The sequence below is a fragment of the Gopherus flavomarginatus genome, chromosome 6 (assembly GCF_025201925.1).
Source record: "Gopherus flavomarginatus isolate rGopFla2 chromosome 6, rGopFla2.mat.asm, whole genome shotgun sequence".
NCBI lineage: Eukaryota > Metazoa > Chordata > Testudines > Testudinidae > Gopherus > Gopherus flavomarginatus.
Window position 1 is genome coordinate 92,520,737 of NC_066622.1, and position 14,730 is coordinate 92,535,466.

Genomic DNA, 14,730 nt, shown 5'->3' on the forward strand with positions numbered 1-14,730 from the left:
CCAGTTCAGGAGGATATTTGGTAAGTGACAGGACAGATAGCTTTTACACTGGAAGAACAAACTTTAATAGCAAAAAATAAATGCTATACTTATTTTTAAGTCGCTTGAAAAAGGCCATATTTTCAACTTAGTACAAAAAAACCCAGAGAAGTGTACCTATTTCTTTATATTCACATTTGTTTATTTTCTCTCTTCTAAAGGTTTTTTCTTCAGTCCAACTCTGTTAGCTTTGTGTGGAAAATTGACCGTCAGTGCTGCCTTCAACATAGTGTATATTTATACTTCGGAACTCTACCCAACAGTAGTGAGGTAATTGAAAATTTAGATCTGAATCATTTTTGGCATAGGAAATATAACTTCTGGCTAATTATTTGTTTAAATTTGTATTACTGCATTAATTGTTAACCTTGGCTCAAATAAAAATATTTAAATTCATAGACTTTAAGGCCAAACGGGACCATCATGATCATCTAGTCCAGTAGTTCTCAAACTGGGGGACTGGACCCCAAAATGAGTTGAGACCCCATTTTAATGAAGTCACCAGGGCTGTCTTAGACTTGCTGGGGCCTGGGGCTGAAGCTGAACCCCACTGCCTGAGGCTGAAGCCCTTGGGCTTAGGCTTTGCCCCCACTCCCGCCTGGGGCAGTGCTGTTTGGCTTTGGCCTCCACACCTGGGATGATGGGGCTGAGGCAGGCTCAGGCTTCACTCCCCCATCCTGGGATTGTGTATTAATTTTTGTTGTCAGAAGGGGGTCACGGTGCAATGAAGTTTGAGAACCCCTTCTCTAGTCTGACCTCCTGCAAATTACAGGCCACAGAATCTCGCCCCACTCACTCCTGTAATAGACCCATAAGCTCTGGCTGAGTTACTGAAGACCTCAAATCATGATTTAAAAACTTCAGTTTCAGAGAATCCACCATTAAGATGAGTTTAAACCTGCAAGTGACTCATGCCCTGTGCTGCAGCTAAAGGCAAAAAACCCAGGATGTCTGCCAATCTAACCTGGTGGTGCATTTTTTTCCTGACCTCAAATATAGTGATTAGTTAGACCATGAGCATGTGGGCAAGACCCAGCAGCCAGATAGCTGGGAAAGAATTCTCTGTAGTAACAATGAACCCTCTCCAAGTAGGGTCCTGTTACTGGCTGTTGGAGATACTTTCTACTAGTAGTCACAGATCAGCTACATGCTACTGTAGCAGTTTCGCTGTACTATACGCTCCATAAACTTATCAAGCTCATTCTTGAAGCCAGTTAGATTTTTTGCTCCAACTACTTCCCTTGGAAGGCTCTTCTAGAATTTCACTTCTCTGATGGAAGTCTAATTTCAAGCCTAAACTAACTGATGGTCAGTTTATATCTGTTTGTTCATGTGTCAGCATTGGCACCGAACTTAAATAACTCCTCCCCCTCCCTGGTATTGCTCTGTCTGATGTATTTATAGAGAACAATCATATCTCCCCTCAGCCTTCTTTTAGTTAAGCTAAAGAGTCTGAAACAGTTGATAAAGCATGTTTGTAAATGTAAACAATTTTCACACAAAAGGAGTTGACTAGTGGCTGGGTTATTATAATTTCTGTTTGTTAATTTTTTAGTAAAATAATATGATTTCATACTTATCAAAACGACTGATAGTAAAATTTATTTCTTAAATATACTTTTTATGTCAGACACATGTTCTACACCATTTGATGGGTTGAGGACTTCATACCCCATAGCTTTTGAACTGGCAACTTTCACAAAAACTAAATCCACTTTAAAAATATGGACAACAAAAATCCTTCCCTAATGAAATATAACTAACCCTAGGTATATTTTTCGTATTTCTATCACTAATTTTACTAGTAAAATTCTTATTCATAAAAACAAATTTCTACTCCATGACTTCTCCTTTGTCTTGCTTTTATACAAAACACCATAATTAACATGATGGAAGAACATTTTAACTTAATTCTTCAATATGGCACATGTAATAAAAAGCTGAGTTCTTAAAACACTGCTGTATAATTAAAGTCCCGTATGTAATAATTATGTGATGTCTTTTGAAAAACAGTTACTTGTTTATACCTTCTTGTTATTTAATTAAATATTTTAAACAAATAATTTATATAGAGCCTTAGCAACCACATATTATTTAACAGATGTATAATATGCAAACAAGTGAACTGAAATACCAACCATATATTAAATAATTCACAATAGGTTGACAAAAGCTATCACACCTGTTATCAGGAGTAAGTTAACAGCCAGGTTACAGAAGTGAAGTACACAATACCCTTCCTGTTCTCCCCCTCTGCTGCCAAAATATTATCATTTATATGGGAGTAGTGCCCCAAAAATGCTGGTCAGAATTTGGGTCCTATTATGCTTGCTGCTGTGTAAACAAACACAAAGGAAGATATGATTCCTTCTCCAGAAAGCTTACAGTCAGAAAGGACAATAAAATGATAAATAAGGAGAAAAAAGGTGAGGGGCAACCATATATAAGCAGAGTCATCAGAAATATGGTAGGCACACTGCTTGTTAGTTCCTGTTCTTTTTCCTTTTATTCATTTTTCTTTATTAGAGGGTAGGGAGAAATAGCAGTAGGAGGTGAGTAAATAGTAAGAAAAGGGGTTGGGATGCAGAGTGAAATGGGGAAGGAAGGAGAAGCAAACAAGGAGAGTGAGGATGTTAGTGGAAGGAATGTGAGCGAGAGAGGTTGGAAGAGGTTGGACCAAACACCAGACAATAATGTTCAGAGTTCAAATTGTAAAAATCAGTTTGATGACTTCATTAGCTGTAGAGGTCAGGAGAGTGTAGATAGTCAGAGCTTTTACAAATGGTGACCAACACCTTGAACTGCACTTAGCACTAAAGGTTCATAGTTATTCTAAGCTTATAAGATATCACAGCTGAAGGAGACCTGCACACTCTGACTCTTCAGGATTTTGCAATTTCTGTCACAGACCATGGGAGGAGCTTTACATGAAACAAATCCTTGTGTTTGAAAACCTGGGCCAAGTTTTAGGTTTATAACTAACTCACCTAAAAACTAGTTGAATTTGGGTTTTGTTACAAAAATGTTGTGTATTTTTAATGTTTGCCTCCTGGTCCTGTACTTATCATTCTTCCTGAGTCTGAATTGTGTGCGTTAAGCCTGGAGTGATAAGTTTTTTAATTTCTTGGCTTTTGATTGTTTCACAGTGATCACATGGTTTAAACATTTTATTTCATAAGTCATATTACTGCTATTGCCAGATATGCAGCAGCTCTACCGAGAATTATACCAATACTCAATTGTAATTGAAATAAGTCATTTGTGATTGGAGGAGGGGTTGTTAATCAGATACAGCACTGTCCCCCTGGAGAATCTGTACACTTATTTCTGGAACAAAAATAACCACGTTATGTCTGGAGAGGTGCAGAGCAGGAGTGGAACAAGGAAGAGTACCATTTTTCTAAACTATTTTTGTTCTTGAAATTTGATTGTTTTATAAAACAGAACGTTATTGCATCGCAGGTCCCATACTAAAAATGTTTTCACTTACAGGTTAATGATTATGTCTGTTTATATATTCTTGATATTTTAATCAGTTTCAAATATTTTCATTATTTTATACAAGAAAAATGTCACACTAGTACTTCAATTTTTGTGCCAGATGGTTAATTTGAAAACAAAACTTTAGCACCACCTCGTGGTATTATGAAGTTTTGCAGACATCTTCAGTATTCCTTTCCTCATTTTATATTGAAGTGTAACTATGCTGTATGTTGTTAAATTAAATATTTTGTTCAAAAGCAAAAATTTAAAAACAGAGGAAACCAGAAATGTCATAGTATAATTCATTTCTTCAGTTTTATTACTAGTAAAATACATGCAGGTTTTAATTTCAGTTAACACCTATTTAGTACCATAGACATTTAATATGCCTCCTAACATCCAGAAAATATAGGGGAAAAAAAACCCAGCAACCAAAAAAACAGATATGCATTGCCTGCTGGTCCAGAGACTAATCCTATAATAGAAACAATGGCAGAAAATGACTCAGTCCAGGAATATAGTTTACTAGAACCAACACAAAGCTACAGTACCCACTAAGAACACTTATTTCTTCTTCAAATGATTGTTCATATTGATTCTACTGTTGGGTGCACAAACAGCCCAGGCACATGTGAGATGATTCTTTTGGTCAGTAATGTCTGTTGCAGCCGCACCCCAACCCTAGATTTTTCTCCACCTCCCAACTCCCAGGTCATAATGTGTGGAGGCAGGGCCAGTTGTCACTTAGATCCTTCTTACCACCTGTGAACCCTTGCAGTGTCTGTGTGCTTCTCTGCGACTCAGTTACAGAAATGTAAAGGGCCCAGCTGACTTCAAGCCCCTTGAGTTTTTTCTTACCACCCGGACTTGCCTTTGCAAGGGTTCTCTCTAGATTTTATTGTAAATGGTTTTATAGTATTATTAAAGTTATTAGTTAATTATTAGTGTAGTTAGATTAAATGTTACCACACTTGATGATTTCATCCAATACCCTGTACAGAGGGATGCCTCAGTCACTGGACTTCAAGCCCTGTGTTTCCTGCAGTAAGCCACCGCCTGTGAGCATCTCACACCTAGGCTACTTGAAGTGTTTGGCATCGCTGCCAGATTTGCAGAGATTTTAAGCCTCACACAAAAAAGGGCCATGAAAACAGACTAAAGTTTTTACTTATGGAGGCGGGCTTGAGACCTCTGTCAGAGCCAGGTCAGTTGGACTTGGAACTGAGTGCTTTGGCTTCAGTGAAGAATGCATCTCCTGCTTGCCTGAGTCCAGCCACTGCTCACCATCCCCATGGACTAAGAAGAGGCATAAGGCCTCCAAATAGACTGCTGAGAGTAGATCTCTGGAACGGAAATCTGCTAGAAGTGCAGTTAAGAGTAGAGTGCTGCCAAAGTCCAAGCACATCTCTTCTCTGGCAATGCAGAAACAGGGACCGTTGACTCCAGGACCAAGGCAGGTACTGTTGAGTCTGGAGTCTAAGGGAGCACCTTCCACATCTGCAGCACCGCACTGTACTGACACTGTCATGGTGCCAATTACACTGGAGACATTTGTTACTGCCAGAGGTCTCTTGAGCTTCTCAATACTGATATTGCCAATGGTGCAGGAGTCTGTGCTCTCAGTACCGGCAGACCTGGGAGCTGCAACAATATCGCTGCAGGACTCTGTGCCAGGTCAGCCCTGACTGCCTCATATGGCTTATCCTTCAGTACCATCAAAGGGGAAGCCTGCAACACTTGCTACATTGCTTCCTTTTCCAACTCAGCACCAGTCACTGGCACCATCAGTCAACGGAAGGAGAGTTGTCCTGCTCTGAATCGGAGGTTGAATCCTACATTTCCCAACATCACAACTGCTCTCACTACTCCCCTCTGAGGCACTACTTACCCTGCCAAGGATCCTTCAGCTGGAGCACTACTGAATGGGTGATGTGACAAAGTTCCTCCTCTCCCTTGGTGGGTCCTGCGCTTATTGGCAGATTTGCACACCTCAGTGATCTTCCCCACAGTCTGGATCAACTCCTGTGTCTGATCAGGAGTTGGGAGGTTTGGGGGGAACCCGGGCCCACCCTCTACTCCGGGTTCCAGCCCAGGGCCCTGTGGATTGCAGCGGTCTGTAGAGCCTCTTGTAACAGCTACATGACAGCTACACCTCCCTGGGCTACTTCCCCATGGCCTCCTCCAAACACCTTGTTTATCCTCACCACAGAACCTTCCTCCTGGTGTCTGATAACACTTGTACTCCTTAGTCCTCCAGCAGCACACCCTCTCACTCTCAGCTCCTTGTGCCTCTTGCTCCCAGCTCCTCACACACACTTCCTCTCCTCTGGCTTCCCCTCACCTGACTGGAGTGAGCTCCTTTTTAAACCCAGGTGCCCTGATTAGCCTGCCTTGATTGGCTACAGGTGTTCTAATGAGCCTGTCTACCTTAATTGGTTCTAGCAGGTTCCTGATTACCCTAGTGGAGCCCCTGCTCTGGTCACTCAGGGAACAGAAAACTACTCATCCAATGACCAGTATATTTGTCCTCTACCAGACTCCTGTACCCTACTGGCCTCGGTCTGTCACAGTGGCCAGGAGGTCACTGGGGTCCTAAACCTGTCCAGTGGCCTTTTTGGAATCTGTGGCATCCCCCTTCCTGGTTTCAAGGCATTCATATTTAGTGGCCTCAGAGAGAGAGACAGCACCTATTCAACAGAAAACACCAGTTCTTCTTCAAGTGCTTGCTCATATCCATTCCAATTAGGTGTGTGCGCGCTGCGTGCACGTTCGTCGGAGATTTTTACCCTAGCAACACTCGGTGGGCTGGCAGGGTGCCCCCTGGAGTGGCGCCGCTATGGTGCCGGATATATACCCCTGCCCGTCCCTCCGCTCCTCAGTTCCTTCTTACCGCCCGTGTCGGTCGTTGGAACAGTGGAGCGCAGCTTAGCTGATCTCCACCTCCCTAGCGATTCTCTCGTTTCTATTGTAATTGTGTATATAGTTTGATTTCTTCAAGTATAGTTAGTGTTCAGTTATTAGTTCTGTAGTAGTTACTGTAGATAGTTAAGAGGGATCGGGGGTTAGCCCCTTCCCCTCGCCTGGTACCGGGGCCCATGCCCGGTTCACCGGGCTTCAAACCGTGCTCAGCCTGTCATAGGCCGATGCCCACAGGAGACCCTCACGACTCCTATCTTAAGTGCTTGGGTGAATCCCATCTTACGGACAAGTGCCGCATCTGTAAGGCGTTCAAGCCCCGGACTAAAAAAGAGCGGGACATTCGCCTAAAACAACTTCTGATGGAGGCAGCGTTGACTCCCCAGTCCTCGGCACCGTCAGCGGCACCGGGAACAAGTGCCTCCTTGGCACCGGAGCGCACACCAACAGTGAAGGCTCCTCGACATCAGCCATCACTGGCCCAAGCTCCCACCCGGCACTTTTCGCTCTCACCACGGAGCAAGAAGCACAAGCCTCCTGCGGCTGCTATATCTACACCGCAGTCTGAGCGCTTAGCCAAGTTGGACCGCCCGGCACCGTCAACTGCTGCGGCACCGACGTCCTCCGCACTGTTGATTCCGGCCTCGCAAGAGCTGTCTAGTCCGGTGCTTACCAGCTCCCCGGCACGCGCCGTGGTTGAGCTTATTGTGCCCTCCACTCTGGAGACATTCTCCATGGCACGGGACTTCATTGCCTTGACGGAGCCTGAGCTTCCTCAACCCCCGGCGCCGCCGGTGCAGGTTCCTCAGTCCATAGGCAAGCTGGCCCTCGTGAGACCTTTGCCCGGTACCACGGAACGTCGCCGGTCCCGATCCAGGTCCCACGGGCACTCCCGGTCCCGCCATTGATCCCGGTCTCGCGGCCGCTCACAGTCCTGGTACCGTTCCCCATTGAGGTACCGATCGTACTCGCTGCACCGTTCGAGGTCCCGGTCGCCGTCCAGATACTACCGGCACTGCTCCAGATCTCGGCACCACTCGCGGCACCGTACTTCTCGCAGCCAATCTCGGCACGGCGATTCCAGGCACCGGTCGACCTCCCGGCACCGCGCTGGTCACAGGTCCCGATCCCACTCCCGGCACCGTCACGACTCTCGGTACCGTTCTCCGGCACCGCGTAGGGACGGTTTGAGTGGATGCAGAGACCCACATCAAACAGTCTCTGCCCTCCTGTGGCCGTCTTGTCATCCATCAGTCTCCTCCCATGCAGACACTGCATCATATGAGGATTCGGATAACCACCAGGGACCTCATCAGTGGCCCTTTTGGACACCTTGGGCCTACCACCAAACCCAAGGTGATCCGCATATACCATCGCGCTCCGGCGCTTCTGAACATTGGGCCCCAGAGACCACAGTGAGCAGACCTCCCCCGGCGGGTGCAGAGGAATCTCCAACCCACGTGCCAAACCCACAAGATCCGCCGTCTCAGGACATCCCCCAAGACCAGGAGTCGATCCAAGACCCGCTGGTCCCCGGGGTTTCATCCTCTTCTTCCCCGGATGAAGCGGTGGCAGGAACGTCTACATCTGGACCGCCCCAATCGACCTCAGGTCACACCAGGACCTTCTGCGCCGCATCGCCCTCAATATCAACTTTCCCGTAGAGGAAGTTCCTGAAGTGGGCGACCTGGTTGTCAGTATACTGTCGGCGGAGGCTCCAACCAGGGTGGCCCTCCCCTTCATCCGCTCGATCCAGGCTAGAGCAGATACCATCTGGCAATCCCCGGCATCCGTACCACCCGGAGCCAGAGGAGTTGAACGTAAATACATGGTACCCTCCAAAGGGTACAAGTACCTGTATATACACCCTCCTCCTTGTTCACTGGTGGTACAGTCCGTCAATGAACTGGAGCGCCATGGCCAGCAAGCCTCTGCTCCTAAATCAAGGGAGGCCAGGCGAATAGATTTGTTGGGGAGAAAGTTCTATTCCGCGGGAGGCCTCCAACTCAGGGTGGTGAACCAGCAAGCCCTCCTGAGTAGGTACAGCTGCAACACCTGGGAGGCAGTAGGGAAGTTTGCAAAGCTTGTCCCGCAGGACTCCCGCCAGGAATTCACAGCTCTCCTGGAGGAAGGGAAGAAAGTTGCATAGACCTCCCTCCAGGCCTCGCTGGATGCCGCCGATTCGGCAGCTAGAACCGTCGCCTCTGGAATTGCCATGCTGCGTATATCGTGGCTGCAAGTGTCAGGCCTGCCACCTGAACTTCAGTACACTATACAGGACCTACCCTTTGATGGCCAGGGCCTCTTCTCCCAGAAGATAGACCCTCGGCTACAGAGTCTGAAGAACAATCACATAATTATGCGTTCGCTGGGAATGCATACGCCGCAGACTCAAAGACGATCTTTCCGGTTGCAACCTCAGCGCCCCTACCCCCCGCCTCGACTAAGGCAAGACTTCACCAGAAGGCGAGGTCGTACCTCTCGCAGACGACAGTCTGGACCTCAGGGGGGTAACAATTCCAGTCCTACCAAGCCACTGGCGGGACCGAAGCCAAACTTTTCAGGGTGCGCCCGAGAGCACTGTACCAATGACCTCCTAGGATCCTTTTCAGTTCGCCAACCGCCTTGCCGCATTCCTCCCTGTGTGGTCCCAGCTAACTTCGCACCATTGGGTCCTCCGCACGGTGGAGTGTGGCTTCCGTCTTCAGTTTGTTTCAACCCCAACTTACCACCCTCCCTCCTCGTCCCTCTTCAGTCCTCGTCCCTCTTCAGGGACCCCTCTCACGAGCAACTCCTTCTGCAGGAGGTTTTGAGGCTCCTTGCGATAGGAGCTATAGAGGAGGTTCCAGAGGAATTAAGGGGCAAGGGGTTCTATTCCAGATACTTCCTAATTCCCAAGGCAAAAGGGGGCCTCCGGCCTATCCTGGACCTGTGAGGACTGAACAAATTCATGAGAAAGTTCAAGTTCCTCATGGTGTCCCTGGGAACCATCATCCCTTCCCTGGATCCCGGAGATTGGTACGCTGCTCTCGACATGAGGGACGCATATTTCCACATCGCGATTTACCTTCCGCACAGAAGGTACCTACGCTTTGTGGTGAATCGTCAACATTACCAATTTGCTGTCCTTCCCTTTGGCCTCTCCTCGGCCCCTCGGGTATTCACGAAGTGTATGGCGGTAGTCGCCACCTCCCTCCGCCATCATCGAATACATGTCTTCCCATACCTCAACGACTGGCTTATTCGAGGGACCTCCGAGGCTCAGGTCACCACTCATGTAAACGTCATCAAGGACCTATTCACCCATCTAGGCCTAATTATCAATCTGGACAAATCCATTCTGCTACCTACGCAGAGGATAGAATTCATAGGGGCCATGCTGGACTCCAATCTTGCAACGGTCAGCTTGCCCCCACAGTGGTTTCAGGCTATAGTCTTCTTTATACAACGATTACAAAGCTTCCCAACAACCTCTGTCTGCACCTGCCTCGGTCTCCTCGGTCACATGGCTGCGTACACCTTCGTTACGAAGCACGCAAGACTGCGCATGCATCCTCTTCAGACTTGGCTCGCCTCAGTCTATCGTCCACGCAGGGATGCCATAGACTTGACAATCACAGTTCCACCAAGTGTTCTGGGCTTCCTCGACTGGTGGCTGATGCCCTCCCTGGTGTGTGCAGGTTGTCCATTCCATCCGTCACAGCCCTCTGTGTCTCTGACAACAGACGCTTCCTCTCTCGGCTGGGGTGCTCACTTAGGGCACCTTCGCACCCAGGGCCTTTGGTCCTTTCAGGAGCTGGCGCTTCACATCAATGTCTGCGAATTGAGAGCGATCCGACTGGCGTGCCAGACCTTCCAGCATCACCTACAGGGCCGTTGTGTTGCAGTTTTCACAGACAACACAACAGCCATGTATTACATAAACAAGCAGGGAGGGACGCGATCTTCCCCCCTTTGTCAAGAGGCTATGCGACTGTGGAACTTCTGCATAGCTCACTCGATAGACTTGGTAGCCTCCTTTCTCCCGGGAGTCCGGAACTCTCTCGCGGATCACCTGAGCAGGTCCTTCCTGTCCCACGAGTGGTCCATCCCTCCGGACATCCTCCTTTCAGTATTCCGAAAGTGGGGTTTTCCCCAGATAGACCTCTTTGCCTCCCGAGGGAACAGGAAATGCTAGGTGTTCTGCTCCCTGCAGGGTCGCTCCCAAGGCTCCCTCTCGGACACGTTCCTAATTCCCTGGGAAGATCGTCTACTTTATGCCTTTCCACCCTTTCCCCTGGTCCACAGAGTCCTGCTCAAGCTCCGCAGGTACAGGGACAGGCTAATCCTGATCGCCCGGTGTGGCCGAGGCAGCACTGGTATACCAGTCTGCTCGACCTATCTCTAGCAGACCTGATACCTCTGCCACTCTGCCCGGACCTTATAACACAGGATTTGGCAGACTTCACCACCCTGCGGTCCCTCCACCTGACAGCATGGCTGCTGTCTGGCTAAACCAATCCGAATTGCTCTGTTCCACCCCGGTGCAACAGATCGTCCTGGGAAGCAGAAAGCCTTCCACGCGGGCGACATATCTCGCCAAGTGGAAGCGCTTCTCCCATTGGTGCGCCCAGCGTAACTTTATTCCCGAAGGTGTATCGGTCCCCATTATCTTGGACTACTTATGGTACCTCAAGGAACAGGGCCTGGCGCTCTCTTCGATAAGGGTGCATCTAGCCGCGATTTCCACCTTCCATCCTGGGGAATCTGGCAGTTCAACCTTCTCTCACCCTATAGTTTCCAGGTTCCTTAAGGGCCTGAAGCGACTCTACCCTCCGGTTAAGCGCCCTTCCCCTACCTGGGATCTCAACCTTGTATTAGCTAGGCTCACGGGCCCTCCCTTTGAGCCGTTAGCCACATGCTCGCTGCTGTACCTGTCCTGGAAAACAGCCTTCCTCGTCGCTATCATCTCGGCCAGCTTCATGCTTTGATGGTAGACCCCCCGTATACGATATTCCACAAGGACAAGGTACAGCTGCGACAGCACCCGGCTTTCCTTCCCAAGGTGGTCTCTGCCTTCCACATTAATCAAGACATTTTTCTACCAGTCTTCTTCCCGAAGCCGCACGCATCGCGCCGGGAACAACAGCTACATACCCTGGATGTCCACCAGGCCCTCGCCTTTTACATTCAGAAGACCAAACCTTTCAGGCGCTCGCCTCAGCTATTTGTAGCGGTCGCGGAGCGCATGAAAGGCATGCCTATCTCTTCCCAGAGGCTCTCATCCTGGGTGACGTCCTGTATCCGGACATGCTATGACTTGGCCCGCATTCCGACTGGCCATCTTACCGCCCACTCTACTTGGGCTCAAGCCTTGTCTGCCACTTTCCTGGCCCACATTCCCATCCAGGAAATATGTCGTGCAGCTACCTGGTCTTCTGTCCATACTTTTGCATCCCACTATGCACTGGTCGAGCAGTCTAGAGACGATGCCGCCTTTGGCTCAGCGGTCTTACATTCCGCAATGTCTTGCTCCGACCCCACCGCATAGGCAAGGCTTGGGAATCACCTAACTGGAATGGATATGAGCAAGCACTTGAAGAAAAGACGGTTACTCACCTTTGTAACTGTTGTTCTTCGAGATGTGTTGCTCATATCCATTCCACACCTGCCCTCCTTCCCCACTGTCGGAGTAGCCGGCAAGAAGGAACTGAGGAGCAGAGGGACCGGCACGGGTATATATCCAGCCCCATAGCGGCGCCACTCCAGGGGGCTCCCTGCCAGCCCACCGAGTGTTGCTAGGGTAAAAATCTCCGACGAACATGCACGCGGCGCGTGCACACCTAACTGGAATGGATATGAGCAACACATCTCGAAGAACAACAGTTACAAAGGTGAGTAACCGTCTTTTCCTGAGCCTGGCAAAAAACCCAGTATTGGGCACCAAGAGCTGGCTCAAGTGGACCGTGTTGGACAAGTGATCGAGGAAGAGCAGTCCCAAACTGCGCTGGGCTATTCTTGATCCTCTCTCAATGAGGTAGTCTCCTCAGGAGTCATTTTGTGTCCCCCGGATGTTTTTAAAGAGGGTGTTATTGAGCCTGGATATCCAAGTGTAGTAAGTGAAAGAATCCTTATGCCCACAACATATTTCGGCCACAGAAGGTACTTCCAGAGTGGCCTTGCCTCTCAACAGTCAATTGTAGACCCCATTAAGACGCTCTGGCACACCTTCATCTCTTTCCCCCACCTCAAAAGGGCCATGACAAATGCCATGAGCCAGCACAGGGATTTGAGTTTCTCCTTTTCTCATCTCCCCTCCTCCAGGCTCACTGGTGGTATCAGTGGCCAATGAGAGGGAATGATAGGGGGGCATCAAAGCGTGACCCCCCCAATTCAAGATGCAAAAAATTAGATCTCTTTGGTAGGAAATTTTATTCTCCAGCGGGGTTGCAGTTTAGATTTGCCAACCAGCATGTTCTCTTGGGCTGATATGATTTTAATGTCTGTGACTCTATGCCCAAGTTTAGAGACCTCCTAGAAGAAGCTGGCAGGAGTTCTTCTCATTAGTGGATGAGAGTAAATCTGTGGTGAAGAGCTTCACTGCAAGATTCACTGCATGCAATGGACGTGACAACCAGGTCCCTGGCTTCTTCAGTGGCCATGTGCAGGAGCTCCTGGTTGCAATCCCCAGGGCTTCCACAGGAGGTCCAACAAACTTTACAACACCAGCCCTTTGAAGGGGCCTTGCTCTTTTCAGAGCAAGCAGTCTCTAAGCTCTGTGGTTTGAAGGATTTGAGGGCAACCTTAAAGACACTGTGATCATATACTCCAGCACCTTCCAGGAAGCACTTCTACCCACAGCAGACCATAGATCGTGGGTATAACAGGCCAGCACAAGCTAAGCCTTCCCTGGCACAGCTATGGCTGCTGAATGCCAGTTGTGGGGTTTGTGGGGTCTGTTTGCTTTCCCTTATCACTGAACTCCAGGGAGATTACTGATGAACCCAGGAAGCTAAATAACACATACTGTCTCCTCAGCTGCCCTGGAAGCTGTATGGCACATATAAAAAGCTCAGGTTCTTTAGAAGAGATGTAAGTTTTTCCTGCTAGGTGGCTTGGGGTCTCAGGAGGGGAGGTGTGGTGTGGCTTGGGGGGTCTCTGGCTGTCCCTTGGCTCCTCCGGCCATGGGAGGGCAAGCAGGGTGCTCGGGGCTCCAGCCATGGGGGCATGCCTCGTGGCTTCTCTGGGAGTGGGTGTGTTCGGGTCTCCAGCCACTGGGGGCAGAGCGGGGAGCCTCCCTGCCCATGCAGCAGACCCACCATTACTCTGACCCTGCTCCTCAGCAGGACCTGCAGAGAAAGAAGAGTGGGGATTATAGGTGCAGAGATAGGAGGAGATTGTCTACATCAGTGCCTGTCCCATCCAGACACGGGGACTGGTATGCTCCCTTGACTTAAGATACACTTACTTTCGTGTAGCAATATTTTAAGGTTACAGAAGTTGCTCAGGTTCACAGTGAAACACTCACATTACCAATCCACTGTGCTGCCTTTTAGCCTGTTGGCAGCTCCTCAAGTTTTCACAAAATGTGTTTTTGGTAGTGGCGTTCCTGAGGAGACTAGGGCATGTCTACACTAGAAACGTAGGTCGACTTACAACCACTGCAGCAATTATCACTGTGAGCTCCATGCCTGGAGTCTGGGTGGCTCCTGGACTCCAGTGCAACTGCTGGGCTCTGAGCAGGGATCTGGGAGCCTGTGAGCAGCCACCCAGCTGTGGCTGAGAGCTGGCGAGGGTGGTGGTTGCGGGGAGCTATCTGAGGTGATGCAAAGATCCTTCTGGCTCCAGTCATCAGGAATACCTACTGAGGTCCAAATCATCGTAGCAGGTCTTCTGTTTGAGGGCCACAATTTCTTCAAGTCAAAAACTGATAAAGCCCTTCATTCATTAAAGAACTTTATAGCTACTTTTGCATTCTCACTGGGCTTGTATACTCTGGCTTGCTTTCTCCTTGGATAGACCTAAAACTTCCTTCAGATAGTATGGGGGACAGGGACATCGTTTTAATCCACAGAAGGCATCAGAGCCACTGAGGAAAAAAGAGGTTGCAACATAGATATCTCTTCCTCAGTTACGGCACACTTGACATCGTCCTCTGAACAGCAGTTTCTACACCACTGTTGAGAGCCTAGCAGAAATTTTTGAAGATCACTACCTTGCTACCCCCTCATCACTTTTGGCAACTGCCTTTTTTTTGACACCTGGACTGGGAATACCGTGAGATTTGTTAGCAATCGGTACTGTATATGTTCT

General features: G+C 48.8%; 2 protein-coding genes across 9 annotated transcripts in view; one reads left to right on the plus strand and one right to left on the minus strand.

Moving 5' to 3' along the window:
* The window catches only part of LOC127053499 (zinc finger and SCAN domain-containing protein 20-like), a 449,526-nt gene that overhangs the window by 296,184 nt on the left and 138,612 nt on the right, over window positions 1–14,730 (minus strand). Inside the window, exon 1 of one of the 3 annotated variants that reach the window (XM_050958331.1) lies at window positions 5,788–5,994. The exons of 1 other annotated variant lie outside the window; for it this stretch is intronic. The gene's annotated coding sequence lies outside the window, so the exon portion shown is untranslated. Of the gene's footprint in view, window positions 1–5,674; window positions 5,715–5,787; window positions 5,995–14,730 lie in introns of those variants that run through there. One more of the 3 variants, XM_050958333.1, reaches the window with a different exon arrangement.
* LOC127053496 (solute carrier family 22 member 15-like) overlaps window positions 1–14,730 on the plus strand; it is a 72,909-nt gene that overhangs the window by 44,950 nt on the left and 13,229 nt on the right. For all 6 annotated transcript variants that reach the window (XR_007775064.1, XM_050958323.1, XM_050958322.1 and 3 more), the window contains one exon: window positions 201–309. Coding sequence is in view for 5 of the 6 variants with exons in the window: in XM_050958323.1 (XP_050814280.1) it covers window positions 201–309 (109 nt within the window). In the remaining variant the exon portion in view is untranslated. The remainder of the gene's footprint in view (window positions 1–200; window positions 310–14,730) is intronic.